Genomic DNA, 18,816 nt, shown 5'->3' on the forward strand with positions numbered 1-18,816 from the left:
AGAATGAACTTGGGACCTGTAAGAAGGATATGTCATCTTCTCAACAACCTTGTGAGTAGGACTTCTGTCTCTGTTACAGCTGGGGAAAGCAATACTCTGGATAAACTGCCCAAGGCCAAATACCCTGAGTGGAAGGAGGTGCTGGGAGGTACACTCAACTCTGCCTTCAAAGCTTCCCTTGCACATTGCCATTTTCTCACACATAGGACTGGCCACTGTTCCTTTGGATCTCAAATCTACTGGTTCCAGAAAAAAACCTTAAATCAACATATTTATTTTAGAATAGATTAAATTATAGTGCCAAAGAGATGGCTAAAGTTAGCATTTAGCCAAAAATCAGTTCCAGGAGATCTGGTCAATAAAACTGAAGTAAGGCATCTTTCAAAATCTAGGGCCATTTTAACCTTTTCTATAGTATTATACATAGGAGAGACTTGTGTCATTTCCACCCCTAATATTCAACACATATTTATTAGGTAGCTTCTAAGAGCCCAGAACTACCAGGCACTGGCAACAAAGACCTGCCCTTAAGGTACTTACAATTAATTTAGTGGGGTAGGAGACACATGAAATAAAACAAACGAAATAAATAAACATCATAGCGTAATAAATGAGTGAAGAAAAATAAAGGATAAAGGGAAAATAGTGACCACAGGGCTCATACACTATTTTAGGTACTGCAGTAAGGTACTCTGACATAACATTTGAGGAAAAAACCTTTGGAGGTAAGCCCCTCAAACCACGCTGATTTATTCCTTCCCTCCCTTCCTTCCCCTTTTTCTTTCTTCAGTGCTGAGGACTGAACCCAAGGGTGTAGTACCACTGAGCTACATCCCTGGCCCTTTTTGTTTTGAGACAGGGTCTCACTAAGTTGCCAAGGCTGGCCTCGAACTTGGCATCCTCCTGCCCTCAGCCTCCCAGGTGGCTGGGATTACAGGTATGCATCACCTGGCATGGTTCTATGCTGACTGCTGAAGGAAAAGTTCCAGGCAGAAAGCAGCAAGGATGATGGCTTGAGGCGAAAGATGTGGAAGGTGTGTTTGAGGAGTGGTCAGGAGGTTAATGTGGCTAGGGTGGAGTATTTGTAATCACTGAACTTGGAAATGAAAATGACTAAATTATTGGAATGTTGGTGTAGCCATAACTGCCCAATTCATCTTAGAATCATAAATTCATTCTCTATCACAGCTTGAAGAGCCTTCCAAGCACCTGGACTTTTTTTTTTTTTTTAAACTATTGGGGGTTGTAGACAGGGGAGTCCTACCACCAAGCAACATACCCAGCTCTTTTAAAATCTTTGAGACAGGGTCTTCTAAGTTGCTGAGTCTAGCCTCAACTTGTGATCCTCCTGTCTCAATTTCCCTGATGCCTGGGATCATATGCATACACCACTGCCTGGCCACCCTAACTTTTTTTTACAGACAGAAAACTAAAGCTCAGAGAAGAGCAGTGATTTGCACAGTGTCACACAGCAATAAAGCTATAAAAGGATCTAGCCATCCTGAATGCTATGTTAGTATCAGTTCCATGATGATGGGCTTTCTGTGACTGATGAGGGTCACATAAAATTTCCTATTTCAGGAGATGTGTTTTCTCGGTGATTACAGACTAAGTCTTTACAGTCTATCTCAGAGAGTCATTTATTATAAAGCTCCTTTCATGACTGAAGACCAAGGCAGGTTCAGAAAAATTAGATTTATCACTGGTCTTGAGTTAAACTGACAAATATCGCTCCTGGTCTTATTATCTAGTGTATATTTGATCTCCCAATAGAAGATTTTCAAGTGAGCAAAGAATACCTGAGGTCTGTGCACACATCTGACCTGGCAGCAGAATTCGTCTTTGAACCCTGTGCAGAGGTTATGGGTTGGGCATTCTGGGAAGATGCTGCTGAGGGTTTAGTGCTTGGCTTTGCTCTGTGCGTCTTCCATTGCCCTGAAGCAGGGCCTGGTCTTAGCATGGAGCTCAGAGGGGATGATTAACTTCATGTCACTTTGTGGCTAAACTAAGTACTCACAATGGCTCTACTTGTGCACTCATGGACACTGCTGAAGGAGCTTAGTGGATTCCCAATATTTTGCAGTCAATGGAATGAAACTGTGACTAACTTTCAACTTCTAAACTGTGATGTTAGGATTCTGAGACAGTTACTATATTGGAGTGTTCTGAATCTGAGTTTTCTGAAAAGGGGAAACTAAATTAATTGTAAGTACCTTAAGGGCAGGTCTTTGTTGCCAAGGCCTGGCAGTTCTGGGCTCTTAGAAGACTAGTAAGGGAAGGATAGTTTATCTTTATAATTATATTTGTATAATATTTCTTTTCCAATCACTGTGATAGTCATGAAGTATGTCTACTGTTAAGATTTTTCAGGTAATGCGATGTATTATCCAGTACCACAGAGATGACAACGACAGGGCAAGCAGGGATGGCAACAGCTACCTTTGGTGAGCATTTATGGTAAGTCAGGCCCTGTGTTGTCTATTTAATTCAAACATTCACCTAGGAAGTAGTGATACATGGTCTCCATTTCAGCCTTCAGTAACTTGGGCAAGGTCACAATGCTAGGCCTGTGCTCTTAATCACCATAACATCTGACTCTTAGTACCATCAAAATTCAGGTTCAAAACCTCAACTGTAGACTGATTCAAGGAGTCCATTCAGTGTTTCCTTAACCATCATTGCAGCAGCCTCAAGCAGGAGGATCTGTAGGAGTTACAGTGAGTCACATATCAGTAATCAATCCCTTAAGAAAGGGAGAGAATGGTGCTTGCCCCATAGTGCTACAGACTTAACCTCTTGGTTTTAAGTCTCAGGCTTGAGGGCTCTGTGCATGCTTTTTGAGTTGGCTGCTGGGTACCCTAGTTTATCTCCTGGAAGTGCAGCCACTGGGTCTAGCCAGAAGTTCCTTATGACGTGTTCCTAATATCAGCATAGAAGTAAATAAGTGTTCCTAAAATGAGAACATAGCACTTTGCACTAACCTTGTATAGGAAAATTCACAAAATGATGAGGAAAGTAAAAGGTGTTTTTCATTTGGATTCTGTGAAGGTGGTGACTTTTAATACAACTGGCCCGAATCGCTAATTGGCAAGTTTCTCCATTCTAACATCAGCTATGTCACTCACTAGAAGTCTTAAAATAAATGCTTAGGTAGAAGTCATTGTTAATTAGGAACTTTTTGTTCTATTTTTGGCCCCAAGACCTAAGATTTTTCTTTGGTGCTGTTTCACTGAGAGTAAGATGGTTCCAAAAGGGTTTTATTGTTTAAATTCTTAGGTTCTCACCTAGAGCTGTATTTGTCAGAGAAAGAAAATACAGGAAGCTGAATATGTGCTGAAATTTCCACTTGGAGCCCACTATAGCTGTGGTTCATTGGCAGGGATGGGGCTAGGTGAGTTTACCAAGTGGGTGAGACCTAGGACTGATAACCCACTGTTGGGAAAGGCAGAGTATAGTTAAAAATGTTTGTGCAGGATTTAGGCCACCTCTTAAAGTTCTAGAGGTTGGAATGAGATTCTGGAGAATTGACACTTTTTGTTTTCCCCCTCAGTGCTGGGGATTGAACCAGGGCCTCCCACATGCTAGGCAAGTGCTCCCCCACAGAGCTACACCTGCGGGGGCCCTAACTGCTACTCTTAAAACACAACTATGCCTTCCTTATCTGCAGAAGGGATCAAACTAGAAAACTGCTCTTGTTTCTGTATTCAGGGAAATACCTGAGGTGAGTATAATGGAGTCATTTTAGGAAAACTCCATTTTTTTTTTTTGTCATCAAAGTCTTGGAAAACACATGTCAAACAGCCTCAGACAGAGCCTCACTGTCCAGCTTTCCTGCCTGTACTGATTCACCCAAAAGCATTTAAGAGTCTTTGGCACATTGCAGAGCAGATAATTACATGATCAGCACAGCCTTCACTAAAGAAAAGCTGAATGAGGCTGGTGGGCTAATAGGATCCTTCCCTTTCAACTATCACAAGACTACAGCTCCAATAGAATCTAAGGGCCCTTTCCAAATGAAAAAGGCAGTTACTAACCAAATGAATATGCAAAGGTGCTTATTCCCAATACAGTAATATGCAGGCAGTTGAATAATTTGTCATTCATGTTAATTTAATTATCAGCCCACATTTAATTATCCAATACAAAATGTAAATAAAGTGAAGGGCTGACAGCATATACTAATTATGTTCATTTTAATAATTAAATGGGAAGGAATTTAGAAAGAGTCATGAAAGTGCCATAAAATACAGGGAAGCTTTTGATTAAAACAACATTTTAATTAGAAACTGCAAAACCCTACAGAAAACACAAGGTTGGTTCCATCAACAATGGCATTCCTTTTATTATCTAGGTTTCTCTTCTGAAGTCATCCTTGATATTATGGGGCTCAGCCCTTCAAGTTAATAGACTAAGTGGGGCAAATAAAAATGCCAATCCTTTATGTAAAGCAGTTTCCTAATCAAGCAGACTTAGGCTGCAGCAAGATTTCAGGATCCCCTTTTAAGACACAAGCTGTTTCCCCAGTAGGAAATTAAGAGTTCCCCTGTGAACAAACAGACCCTGGAAATTAACAGGACTCCTGACTAATGACACAGAAACATTAATTGAACTGAGCATCATAATTTCTCTGATGGAACTCCTCTGATTTAGAGAAAGTGGCATCAGGCTAAATAAATTCACTTCCAGGGGCTGGGGTTATGGCTCAGTAGAGCACTTGCCCAGCATGTGTGAGGCAATGGATTTGATTCTCAGCACTGCATATAAATAAGTGAATAGAATAAAGTAAAGGTGTGTGTGTGTGTGTGTGTGTGTGTGTGTGTGTATGAACATAAGAACATAAGGGGAGTGGAAAGGGGGTACAAACTGGACTGCTAATGGTGAGGCTGGGCTTTGCCAGAACCCTTCCAGGATGAAGATTCCATGAATCTGTGGCAGAAGGTAGGGTGAGAGCTTACAACTACACTTACCATGTCCCCTCAGCAAATGCTTGCTTAATGAATAACTGGGTTTTGGTCGGGGAGTAGAAAGGGAGTTTAAGAAAACAAATTTTTTAAATGAAAGCAAACAACCAGCTTTTTAGTTACAGAAAACTTCCCAACTCTACTGGATATGAGAAGTTACCACTGCAACAAGCTGAGGCGATCTCCTATACATTTTCCTCATCACACAGCCTGATTGGCCTGGAGTCCATTCCTGGGCTAATGAGCACAGCCTTCCTGTGCAGGTGAAACCAACTGTGGTTGAAGATGGATTCAGAGTATGGCAACTGTCAACTCACCTGTAAGAAGCCTCTGCTCGTCTGTTAATGGTTCCCTTCCATTCATATTGGGATAGCCAAGATCTACAGAGCTTTTAATGACAAGCTGCCATTAATCTGTCTGGTGCTGACAGGATCTAGAATAGGGTCAGGAGGATTTGAAAAGCCACAAAAGGGTGTGGAATACCCATGAGATCAGAATGTTAAGTCTGTGATTCCAGTCTCAGTCTTTCAAATGTCATAGACTCAATAGGGAGATCATCTATTTTTTTGTCTTTTTTTTGGAACTGGGGGTCGAACCCAGGGCTTTGCGAATGCAAGGCAGACGCTTTGCCACTGAGCTACATCCCAGCCCGGGAGATCATCTAGTATAACTTTCATCCTTCTTCCTTCCTGTCTTTTTCTGTGTAAAGTATATATAACATAATTTTCCAGTTCAAACATTTCTAACCCTAAAATTCAGGGGAATTAAGTATATTTACAATGTTGTGCAACCCTCACCACTGTCCATTTCCAGAGCCAATCCACTTCTCTGCACAGTCAACAATGCTCAAGTCTCAAGAGATGAAATGATTTATCTAAGATCACACAGCTAATGGTAGAGCTGGGGCTAGAACCCAGGCCTTCTATTCGCTAAACTGTGCTCTCTGTACTCAATCACTCATTTATTTACACTTTCCTATAATCTGTGAGTCTCCTGAGCAAGTCATACACATATGCCCCAGAAACTTCCATATCAGCATCCAGAGGGCAGATTGCAGTTTCTCAGTATATGAATAGGCATCATATACTACATCATATTCTACACATGACACTCCTGACACCAAGATATACTTCAGCAATCATTGGTGACACATCTGAGTTTCTTAAGCAATGTAAGATGAAATGAAAAGTACAATGACTTGGGTTTAGCAAGACCTGGATTCTAGTCGATCTTTCGATTCTCCATGACATTTCAGGGAGCTTAATTCACCTCTTTGAACCTTAATTCCTAGCTGGGTGATCCCAGTGATCCTGGAGGCTGATGCAGGAGGATCACAAGTTTGAGGTCAGCCTCAGCAACTCAGCAAAACCTTGTCTCAAAAAATAAGAAGGGCTGGGAATGTAGTTGAGTAATATACCAACCCTGAGTTTAATCCCTAGTACCAAAACAAAAAACAAAACAAAACAAAACAAAAAACAAACAAAAAAATCAAAAGAATAAAATCCAACCTACCAACCAACCAAACTCGATTTCTCACCTGCTTGAAACAGAAATAATTTCTTTATTTACAACCTCACTGAAGTGTTAATGAGGTGTAAGAGCCAACAGATGGGAAGTATCATATGACTATAATACACCTAGTAAAAGCATCTCTAAAAGGTGCAGTGTCTCAGCTTTTTGAAGTTACTATCTTCTCTATCAGTTTCTTATTGCTTCTCTAGAGAACTTTCCATCATGTTCATTCTTCTTATAGGTTGTTGCATTTTAGCACTTGCCCCAGAACTGCACTGACATCTCTGATTTTCCCCCAAACCAGAAGTGTATGTCCAGATTAGTGTTCAGTCCTTCTGGGAGGCAAGATATTGAAATACAAAGTCTGGATTTTTTTTTTTTTTTTACCTTTCTAATTTCTTCCTCAAAGTGAGCTCACCTGTCACAATGATCTCTAAACCTCACTGCATCCTCTTCCCCAACAGACAAGCAATAGGGTTTTACTCTCCTCCGTGTTCTCATACTGCCTAATGCTCTCTCTGCTCATTTCATGTTCTTCCCCTTTCCCAACATGCACATTCATCACTTTCTCATCTGGTTAATTCAGGTCTAATGTGCCATCTTCAAATATGACTCCCCTGATCCTGGTCCCTTTTCACTCTGGCAAGAACTCAAAGTATGTATTTTTTCTAAAGGAGAGGATAAGTCTATGATCCAGCATTAGCGGAAAAACTCTCGGAATCCCACAGAATTCTGAGTTCTATCAGCTTATCATGACAGATTTGGTTCATGCAAGAAGTTTTAAATTATCTCTGACATGAAATGCACTAAAAGAACTGAACTTTTGTTGGGCCTGGTTATGCACACCTGTAATCCCAGTGGTGCAGGAGGATCACAAGTTCAAAGCTAGACTTGGCAATTTCCTGAAGCCCTGTCTCAAAATAAAAAATAAAAAAGGGCTGAGGATGTGGCTCAGTGGATAAATGCCCCTGGGTTCAATCCTTGGTACTAAAAAACAAAACAACAACAAAACAAAAACAAAAACTGAACTTTTTTTGCTGCAGAACTGTAGAGTCAAATATTATCACACATGCAAATTAATTAGCTCTTTATAAGTGCAGTAGAATGTCACGATATATAGTAAACCATTTAAGTATAAAACAGGAAATTCTTAGGTAAACCACAAATGTCCATATAAGATAAAGCCATGAAGACATCAAAAATTGATATTCATGGACTGAGGATATGGCTCAGTGGTAGAAGTGTTTGCCTAGTATGTATGAAGTCCTGGTTTTGATTCCCCAGCACCACAAAGAAAGATGTTCACAAAGAGTGATTCTGGTATAATGTAAAGTGCAGAACCAAGAACATAAGTACATGTACAGTATGACTTCAATTATGCAAAATTATTCATTTTATATAACTGGAAGGGAACCTGCTTTAGCTAAAAACAGTGGCTATCTCAGATAGTGAGGTCAAGAATAACTATGATCCCATTGTATTCTTTACATTTGTCCTGTATTTTTCACAATAAATACGGAACACTTTTGTAATCAGAAAAATAAAATACAAACTTTAAAGGTAAATAAAACTGCAATTTAGTAGATTGAATGGATGGAATCACACAGAGAGAAGTCCACAGGGGAAATTTCCCACAATTCTTCTTCCCAGAGCAGCTTATAACAAACTGAATCTGCTGGGCCTGATCCACAGAATGGACAAAACACCTCCCAAGGAAGGACACTGCCTGAGTGTTCCCAGGGTGGGAGGTGAAAAAGAGTTTCCATCTGTCCTCCTGATAACAGGGTCTGAGAAAAGGAAACATTCTATGTATGATAATTTTTCCAGTAAGGGCCTAGATCTGTCATATTCTAACAATGGGAATACCTTTCTAAAATGGACTGAACAGCTGGGTGCAGTGGCTATAATCTGTACCTGTAATCCCAGCAATTTGGGAGGCTTGAGGCAGGAAGATCATAAATTTAAGACCAGTCTCAGCAATTTAGTGAGAACCTCAGCAACTTAGCAAAACTTCTCAAAATAGAAAATAAAAAGTAGCTCAGTGGTAAAGCACCTGTCAGTTCAATTCTTGGTACCAAAAGCAAGAAGCCATGACAAAAACACAAAATTAAAAAATAAAATAAAATGGACTGAATATTCCTGAACCGTCTTTAAGGGAGTACACTGACTATGCAATTTGCCCTGTGCTTACTCAGGGTCAGTACTGGAAGCATCAACAGTCATCTGTGAAATAAAACATAGGACTTGGTGACCCTTTGTACCCAGGAGGCTTTGATTTCAAATTCTCGAGCTTGTTTTGTTTTTTTCTACCCTTCCTCCGTGTCAGGCAGGCAATGTCAGTTCTCAATGTGCAGCTTCTCCTTGTACTTGGCTCTGGCAGCACAACCATCTCCTCTCCTCTTGCCCTGGTCTAGTTTACTGTAGGCTGATAAACCTAGTAAACAACTGTTTGAGATTTGCCTAAAATAAACTTTATTAAGCTTAGAGCAAAGTTAAGGGGCCGTTCAGAAATCTTTCTTTTAGTTACAATCTATACAATTAAGCTTGTTGTGTGTGGGGTGGGGAGCGGTTAGATAAATTAAGTTGCCAGAAATTTCCCTCTGATATATTATGCCTTAACTCTTGTTTCAAAACTAAATAAGGTACTTTATTATTATTATTTTACAAACTGTGTAAAAGATTTTCCAGCTTCATAAAGCAGCAGAACCCTATCTACATGTTAAATCTTGCTCAGAAACCAAATAAATCAGTTAAAAGCAGAATTACTCTGGCAATTTAAGGAACGAGGCCCACATCCTGCCCTCTCAGTCAGCTGTCTACCAACTTGGAAGCTTCTAAACATCTAGGAAGAAACTAAGAGCCAAGAATGTTTTCATAAGGCAACAGATTAATATGTTTTATAAAATGATCCAAGCTGAAAGATGCAAAAGCTACCTTATCAAAACAAAACAAAACAAAATGGTGGCTAGAGTATCACAATCTATGTGGTCATAGTAAAAGAGTAGAAGCTTCTGTGTGAATTAAGAATATTTTATTTAAAAGATTCTGTTTTTAAAATCCCTAAGAGGAGGCCTGGTGCAACCTAATGCTGATAAAAAAATCTTTGAAGAGTTGAAGTTACAGACCTATGCCTAGAGCCTGGTTAAAGGGGTTCTTACAGGGCGGATGGGTTCCAGCAGGCTAGCCTGCCTTTTCTCACTCCAATACCTCACACTCTCCGTGTTAGGGAAGCAGTCTAAGGAACTTTCCAGGGCCTCTTACCTGGTTATCTGGGTGGTTGACAGTGAAGTAGCCCACACAGACGATGACCTCATGGAGGAGGCTTTCACAGGAGACTTGGCTGCAGTGGCCCAGCAGGGAGCTGGCCATGTGTCGGAATGCAAGGGACAAGCCCTCTGCCCCTACAATAGACTGACAAGGACAAGGAGCAGTTAGAATCCCCAGTCCAGGGAGAGAAAGGGTTGCAAATCACATAGACTGGGCGCTGTGCATTTTGTGCCGTGGGGCTGGAAAAGTGGACATTATTTCTCTAGTACTATGCTCAACAGTTTAGTTCAGGGGTTTTTGCTCTAATAAATGACAATAATAAATGCAATGTTTAACCTAACAAGGAACAGAAAATAAAGCATAGCAGAGCAAATGATTCGCCCACGTGGAGCAAGATGTTAGCTCTCTAAAGTATGGTTATTTATCCCATTTTTAAAAACTTAGTTTTTCTCATTATACAAATATTTTCAAGGTAGAAAATTTAGAAAAAATTACAATACTAAAATTCACCTGTAACTGTACCACTTACCTAACTTCTAATACTTTCTAAAGAAATATTTTCTTGTGATAGAGATAAACATATTCCTAATTAGTTATATTCAAACAGGAAACAAATATAAACAATTCAAATAAATACCTCTATAAACTGAAGGCTCCCAAAAGAACATAAAAAAATCAAACCAAAACAAAAAAAATCTGCCCCAAACCAGGAAGCCCCTCAGCTATGAGGCTTCTGGGATCCTTTCTCCAGACAGGCAAAGGGCTGTCGGCTGTGGGAGACTCAGGAGGAGAGTCTGAGTCTGCCTGTGCAGCCTGGAGCTTCTATTTAATAAACATGTCAAACAGACAGAACGACAGGAGGGCAAAGGGGAGAGGCGAAGCCTACAGAATACACTTGCAGCCCACACTGGAATGAAGCACCATGGTCTGCCTGTGGGAAAAGGCAGTGGTTAAACTCATCTTTTGATTTGAGGTCTCGGTGGGCTTGAACCAGTTCAGCTATATTGTGGCGTGGAAGTTTCAATGAATTCACTTTGTCTAACAGCGGGTCAAACAGCCCTTCAAGTGTTATTACTTAAACAAAATGACTGCAAAATTTTAAGAGTGTCTTCTGTCTCCGTTTCACTGCCCCAAGACCAAAAAAAAAAAAAAAAAAGTTTTCCAAAGAGACTTCAGGAGGGCTTTCTTCCTGTAAATCAAGCAGTGACACCTTCTTGGTTCAGCCCTTATTTAATTAGTCACGTCCAGCATGCTGTGACCCAGTGCCCTCTGTTTAACCTTCACTGATAAGAGCAGGTCAAGGGGCATGTAAGTTTGAATATAAAAATTAAACCAATTTTTCAAGGAAACTATATTTCCTTTTTAGCCAGAATTAATTGTCAAGTCAGTACATTGATTTGTTTCTTGAGACCACCTTCAATTGTAAAAACTGTCAAAGTGAATACAATATACAATACCCCTGATCTTAAGGCCATCTGTGCCAATGTGAATTCAGAGCAAAATCAGACTGTTAGCTAAAGGGGAATATATTTTGACAGCTTTATTTTATACCATAAAAGGGAAGAAGCTAAGAAAATATTCTAATGGATTACCTTTTGTTATTATCACATAATAGGCTCTCACACAAAATAAGGATATAGATTTGTGACTTCAAGGAAAAATGAAGAATTTTGGGGAATGCTGCATTCAGCTCTTAGGCTTACTGACATCTACTAGATGGTCTGGGTAAGCTCTTCATCTTCAGAAACTGATTCAGTTTACATGTCCCGAGTGCCTACTGTGTGCTGGCTAGTATAACTACAACATCTTTGTGATCTTATCTAATTCTCAGTCTTGTGATAAGGTAGGTGTTTCAAGTCAGCTTTACAGATGAAGATACTGAGTCTTTTTTTCCTAAATATTTATTTATTTATTTATTTTTAGTTTTAGATGGACACAATATCTTTATTTTACATTTATGTGGTACTGAGGATAGAACCTAGTGCCTCGTGCATGCTAGGCGAGTGCTCTACCACTGAGCCACAACCCCAGTCCCTGATGCTGAGTCTTCAGTGTTCAAATTACTTGTCTAAAGTCACATAATTTGAGGTGGTAGTATGATGGCTCAAAGTTTGGTCATGACAAGGAGGATATTTGATTCTGAGAATGGCCAAACAATCCAGGAGTCTGGTGGGGGATGCCTTCCTAAAAGCTCTGAGTTCTTGTGATTTATGGGGCCCAAACTATCACCATGACTCATTTTATCTTGTCTGACTCTTTTTCAGCAGGTAAGTCCAGCAGTCTACATTCCAGCTAGATTCTTTGCAACCAAAGATTATGAAAAAGCAAATTTTATCTAATTTCAGTTTCTTTGGGCCTCCTAGGTTGTCTCTCAGATTTTTCTCAGGTCAGACTAATGCTGAGAAGGATACCTTCCTTCTACCTAAAATCTCTTTTCCTATTCTTCACAAACAATTCCTGAAATCTTATTTTTGAAATGTAAGTTATTTTAATAAACTAGAATGAGTTTCATTGACTATGCCTATGATAAAAAACAGTATTTTTTCCCTCCAAACTCACCCATGGCTATACAGTGCAAACACTGTGTATTTGTTTGGGCATTATGTACTTGATCACTTCCATCTACATCATTGGTGTCTATGAGAACAGATGTGGTTCTTTAGCTTGCTAAATAGAGTGTGACACTTCATAAATAGCCACAAATATTTGACAGTTCTCCCACTGAAAGGTGGGGCATATTTCTCATTTCCCCTCAAAAATCTGGAAGGCGTATGACTGACTCAACCAAAAAGTATGGTTGATATGTAACTATATGATTTCTGAGGCTAGGTCATAAAAAACTATGCAGCTTCTATCTATATGATTCTCTTGGAACACTTCTTTTCAGAAGCTTCCTTTTAGACATTCCTCTCAGGACAAAGATACCACATTTTGAGAAGCCCATGTCACATAGAGATGAGGAGTATACAGATATTGTAGCCAATAGTCCTAGGTGAGTCTAGTCCTTGAGCTAGTCCAGGCATTAAACACAAGAGTGAAGAGCCTCCAGATAATTTCAGCTCCCAACTATGTGAGGCAACCCAGCTCTTCCTTTTTTCCCCTCCTCCAGCTTTACGATCCCCTCAGTTGAAGTCCTGTCATCATGAAGCAGAGACAAGTTGTCTGGGAGGAACACTGTCTGAATAATGGACTCACGAAATTTGTGATCATAATAAATAATATTGTTAGCTTATGTTGATAAATTGATGTGTTTTTTGTTTAAATGTATAAAAGTGGAAATAACATGCTAATCATTGGTAAATGTATTAAATGGAGTGGTGCTAGAAATTCTTGGCATCAGGGTTCTATCACATGCTAACGAGGAATCAAGAGAGAAACGTGCTCATCTTGGGCACCAAAAGGATAGCAGTTAGAACCTTGTAAGATCAAAGGAACAGAAGGAAGAGGAAAATCGCTGTAGGCTTTCCTGGCCTATACTCTGGTACCTGGGAGTTATGGCTGAGAACAGAATGAGAAACAGTGAATGCAAGATTGACTAAAATAAGTTAGGAGAGGCAGAATAGAGACAAAGAAGAAGAAAAAAATGGTAAGTAAAGAATTAAAAAAAATATGGAGTTGCATGAGAAATAGAAAAGAAAGAAACAAGGGTATTGGAGAACTGTGAGAGCCAGCCACGAAAGGCTATTCCACATGACAGGGAGGTAATTTGATTCTGAGAATGGTCAAACAATCTTGAGTTACCATGGTGTTTTTTCCTCATATTTCTGGCAAAATCGGCTCTAATAGTGGACACATTTTGGGCTGAATACTGCAAAGAACTACAGAGGAGAAATCTTGGATTTTATCTTAGTTGGGCTAAAGGGTTCCATAAGTAAGCCTTTGATTTTTCTATTACTGGCCATTAGGCCTAAAGATTACCAGGAGCAGGGCCAGTTTGGAGTTCAGAGATATCTTTTTTTTTTTTTTTCAGGGCTGGAGATTAAACCTAGAGCCTTGTGCATGCTGGGCTAGTGTTCTACCACTGAGTTACATCCTCACGCCAGTAGTGCACTTCTGTAAGTGAGGCAGTACAGGAAGAACAGAACAGGAACCTAGGGCTCCCTGATACACAGAGTGACTGATGGAATGGCCAACTCAATAAAGATGCTGTTTACTATTATAGAGCACTCTGCGGCAGTGTTAATCCTGGTTAGAAGGTCCAGGAAACTAGAAGCTCAGAATCAGTTTTTACAAATTTCCTTTTTCATAATCTTTGGTTGCAAAGAATCTAGCTGGAATGTAGATGCTGGACTGCATATCCTGAGGACAAAATTAGGGCCCCTGATTTCCAAGCTGTTTCCAGACAGAATATAAGAAGCTTGGGTTTTCATAAAACCTGGATGTATGTTCAAACCAGAGGTAAGGATCACTGACATTTTCTGACAAATCTCTTAGTTTAGGTATGGCTATAAACTCTTGGAACTCTACATATCATGTAGTTTACACCTAAGGCTAGTTCAACAGCTTTGGAAATAGAAGCACACTAACCCTAAGGGAGGGATTTCTGTTCTTATGACAAATAAACTAATTCTATAGTTGAAAGACATTAGATTCAATGTTATAACTAATTTCCCTTTTTGACCAGAATGACAGGAAGACATCAATTAAAGAATTGCACATTTGTCATAAACTACAGAAGTGTTTCTTCTATCTCAGAATGGTGAAGACCACTATTTTTATATATTTATATCTCTATAACCTTTTTTCCTTTGAGAAAAGTAATTTATCTAAATTATGAGTTCATCATCTGCCAAGTTTGTTCCTTTTTAATGAAATCACTTGACAGTTAATAAACTGAAAGAGAAAGCCTACTCCTTGGGTCTTGCTCTGTTCTAAAGGTTCAGTGTTTTTGAAAATTAAATTTCCTATATGGGAAAAATATGTTTCTAAGCTGACAATCTGGTGTTATAATATAAAGCAATTTTTCTTTCTCTAGCTATAAAAACTTAATTTATAGGGGTCTGCACGTTTAACCACACGTGCACTTTACAATGGGAGCAAATCAGTTAAATCATCCATAAAAAGTCATATCAATGATTTTGGTTCTGTTTATATAGGATATCATTTCTTTAATGTTTAAAAGTTGATTGGATGATAATACCTTTATTTAAGAAGTTAAGACAGAAGGCTTACATGTAGCAGTGTGGCATAGGATAAACTTTTGAGGTAATCAATCATGGGTAACTAGTTCTGGCTCAGTCATGTGTACCTCTGGACAAATTATGTAACTGCCAGTTTCTCCATCTGTAAAACTGACATAATAATATTTTGCATGGTAGTTAAAATAATAGAGCACACATGGAGCATCTAAAACAGTTCCCAGAAGACAGCAGCTTAATAAGGTATGCATATTATTTTAAAATAAAATAAAACCCCAACTGGTCCTGCTCCTGGTGGCCTTTAGCACAATGGCCAATAAAAGAAAAATAAAAGTGTGTATAATATTATTATCAATAATATTATATAAATATTTTATATATATTTATTATAATATATTAACTCTTGGTTGGAATACTAACACAAACCAAAGCTTGGTACCTGAAAAGCGGGAAGATCAAGAGCCGCAAAGCTGTTGAAGAAACGTAAACTCTGAATGGCCACTTGGATGGTGTTCTGGGTATAACTCTCCTTGGGACTGGCAGTGCTGGGGTCTGAGATGGTGCCATGGAAGAGAACACAGTAGAGCATGTGCAGAACTCCAGCCAGGTCTGTGGCCTGAAGAGCAGCTGTCAGTCCCGTGGGATCCTGGCGATTATTGTCAAATATGCTGTATGACCTGACAAAGAAACATTCAAGTCTTTTAGAGAAATTTAGTTAAAGGATGTTAGCATTTTTATAGGTCAAATGGAACAACACAAGCAGACTGTTAAAAGCAAACCATCTGAGTTGTGTAATAAGGTAACAAGAAACCTCAAGGAACAAATGCAGCCCTCGCCACCAAGTGTATTGTGGCTTCCCTTTTCTTCCCCTGGGAGACCAGGCTGCTGTAGCAGTGGCATATGAGCACTCTGCAACCAGTGCTGAGGTTCCCACCACCCTCACTACACTTTGAAGGTGAAGTAGTTCCACTTTGTTCGCTGCATAGATCTGGGAAAACTGCACAAAGTCTGTGAGAGCTCTAGGGAATCAGAGACCCAAAACATGTGAGTTTCCTTTCTGGATACATAAAGGGAACCTTCTCAAGGGAGGCAGCTACCAGGAAAGCAGGAATCCTCAAAAATTTGGCAATGTGTTGGGACATTTTACCTGCTTTTGGAAGCACTTTCTAACATCAGAGTACTCGGAGGACAGGTTGTGTGGGTGCCAGAGCACCAGGAATAAATGTTGGATTAGAGCTATATAAGTGCACTGTGAAATAAGCTTAGCAACTGAGGCAGGCAGTGTTTTGGATGAGCAAGAGAAGAGGCAAGTGCATTGGCAAATGAATTCTTAAAATCAATAGTAAAGCTGCAGGGATTTGCTAAATCCACCTATATTCAGGTATACATGAAGCATCTAGGGACCAAGAGCAAACAAACATGGCTGCCAAACATTCATTCACCTCCCCTCTCCCCCTAGAAACTGAAAGATTCCTCTTTAATAAGCAACCACCTTTTCCTAACTCATTGGCAATATGCTTTAGGTAGGGCCCCCTTCTTATTTTTTTTTTTTTTTTGGCTCAAGGGTGCCAAGGCCTAAGGTTAAGCTGTACATTATTTCTCTGGCTGTTCGGCATGGTTCAGAGATGGCACATGTCTTACTCAGAGCTAGTGGGAGAGAGAAGGTTACTTTTGCTAAGATGCTTAGAAAGAAGTCCTCACTCTTTCATCTACTGGGTCTGAATGTGAGAAGATGCAAGACCTGGAGCTGTGATCCACACTCTAACCACTGCACAAACCCTCAGGTCTCTTAATGCTCTAAGTGGGCCAGTCACTTGCTTTCATGAGACTCAGCTTTCTCTCTGAAAGGGAAGTTATAAGGCCCCTCTCAATGTCTTCCTTTAATATGGTATGGTATGTATAGTACTGAGCAGAAGTGATGTTATGTCTTTGTCATGGGAGGATACCATGCCCTAGTTTTGAACACTAACACAAGTTTTCTTTTATAGTTTATTATTCCTTTCAGCAGAAACCTGGGATGGAAGAGAGTCATGAAAGATCTATGCTCACCTCATCATCTTGCCCAGAAACACTCAAAACACACCACAAATTAAATATGAATTAGGGAGGTGTTGCTTGGCAAATTTCTAATATTCTCTCTACTTTTCTCAATTCCTAATTTATTTTTACCAAAGGGATAGTTTTGTACATTTTAATTTGGTAGTTGTATCAAAGTAGAGTTTTATTCATAACCACTTTCAACATTTACTTCCCTGAATGTATATACAATTTCTAATACTCTAAGAATGTATCCTGTAATAAGACATCCTGATATACCCTGGTTCTCAAGAAAGAAGCTCTCTTATGAAATACTGTCATCTCATTTATATGGCAGGATTTGCTAAGTACTTTCAAATCTTTCATTTCACTTCATTCTTTTTTCTTTTGCTTAGTGCCTCACTTTTGCTGAGGCTGGCTTTAAACTTGTGATCCTCTTGCCTCAGCCTCCTGAGCTGTTGGGATTACAGGAGTGTACCACTGCGCCCAGCCACTTCATTCCTTTTTTTGTTTTTTAATATTTTGTTTTAGTCGAACACAGCTTATTTATTTATTTATTTGGTGCTGAGGATTAACCCAGTGCCCAGCCTGTTCTAGGCAAGCGCTCTACTGCTGAGCCACAACCCCAACCCCCACCTCCCAGCCATTTCATTCTTACTACAGTTTTTCATGGTTGGTAGGAAAGTATTATTCTTCCCATTTACACACAAAGCAACAAAAATATGCACATATCAGTTGAGATGCTTTAGGGCATACAAATTTGTAAGTGGCAAAGGCAGGGGTACCATGCAGGACTTTTGACTCCAAGGGCAGTGCTTTGTACAAGGACCAAAGCATCCAGTCCAAACAAGAGGTGATCTCTTGTTATCTCCTTGCTTTCTCTTACATCAAAATTTGCAATTAAGTGAATATTGTTAAAGTACACACATTATATAATGCAATTGTGTATCATCATGAGGAGACATTTTATCTTTGGAACTCAATAAAAACACAAGTTTAAGAAAGGATATTTATTTGCTTATAGGCACATCTGATTCTTTATACAAACTTCTGTTAGCTAATGTCAGTTGGCCCTTACTTCCTTCCATTAAAGCTGAAAGAGTTAGGGGTCAGACCCTAACTAGAGACATGAGTAGAGATTAATGTGTCTGAGTTTATTATATAGGTTCCAAAAAGAGGCCTGTGTTTGTTTAAAACTGACTGCCTTTTAGAACCAGTGACAAGACAGAAGACATTTTTCCCTGAAGCTAATTTCTAATATGCTCTCAGAACCTCAAGAATGAGTGACACCATTGCTGGTGGCAAGAATTTTACTGCTCTGTGATTCAGAATGCTGACTTCCCTCTTATTGCTTGTACTGCTTTAAAACAGATTATTAGTATATTGTATTGCAGACATTCAGTAATATGGCTCTATCTTTTTTATACTTAATCTTTTTGATCATTTATTAAATGACATAAATTCATTATTTCCTCTTCCAAAGAATAAATGCAAAAATAACTAAATAAATAAAGTAAAGGTCATCAGGACAGCTATTCTCTTGCATGGTTATTTAGGAAAATACTAATCTGACAGATTATAAAACAACACAGTCTCAGTCTTTTGCAAATATTCTCCTAATAAAATAAAAGTGCTGACTGAGGAAAACCAACTAAGCATTCAAGAACTCAGATGTGGGAATGGTTAAAAAAGCATAGAATACTGCTTCATGGAAAAAAAATATGTTCATCTTAAAGTGAATAAACAGAATACAGGGGGACTGGGAAGGCTTATGTGCTGCTTTTGGCTTCTATGAGGACTAATGCAGACCTGACGGGACTTTAGAGAATGTTTACTTTTGATTTAGCTTGAAATACAGATAATTTGTCCACGAACAGGCTACTGGCTCCTGTTGGTCTTAA

General features: G+C 39.3%; 1 protein-coding gene across 3 annotated transcripts in view; it reads right to left on the bottom strand.

Annotated features, from left to right (window-relative positions):
• Positions 1 to 18,816, bottom strand: part of Scaper (S-phase cyclin A associated protein in the ER) — a 325,725-nt gene that overhangs the window by 19,890 nt on the left and 287,019 nt on the right. For all 3 annotated transcript variants that reach the window (XM_048793832.1, XM_048793831.1, XM_015480048.2), the window contains 2 exons: positions 15,318 to 15,555; positions 9,735 to 9,884 (listed from right to left, as the gene is read on the bottom strand). In XM_048793832.1, coding sequence (XP_048649789.1) covers positions 9,735 to 9,884; positions 15,318 to 15,555 — 388 coding nt within the window. The remainder of the gene's footprint in view (positions 1 to 9,734; positions 9,885 to 15,317; positions 15,556 to 18,816) is intronic.

The sequence above is a fragment of the Marmota marmota genome, unplaced genomic scaffold (genome assembly GCF_001458135.2).
Source record: "Marmota marmota marmota unplaced genomic scaffold, marMar, whole genome shotgun sequence".
Classification (NCBI taxonomy): Eukaryota; Metazoa; Chordata; class Mammalia; order Rodentia; family Sciuridae; genus Marmota; species Marmota marmota.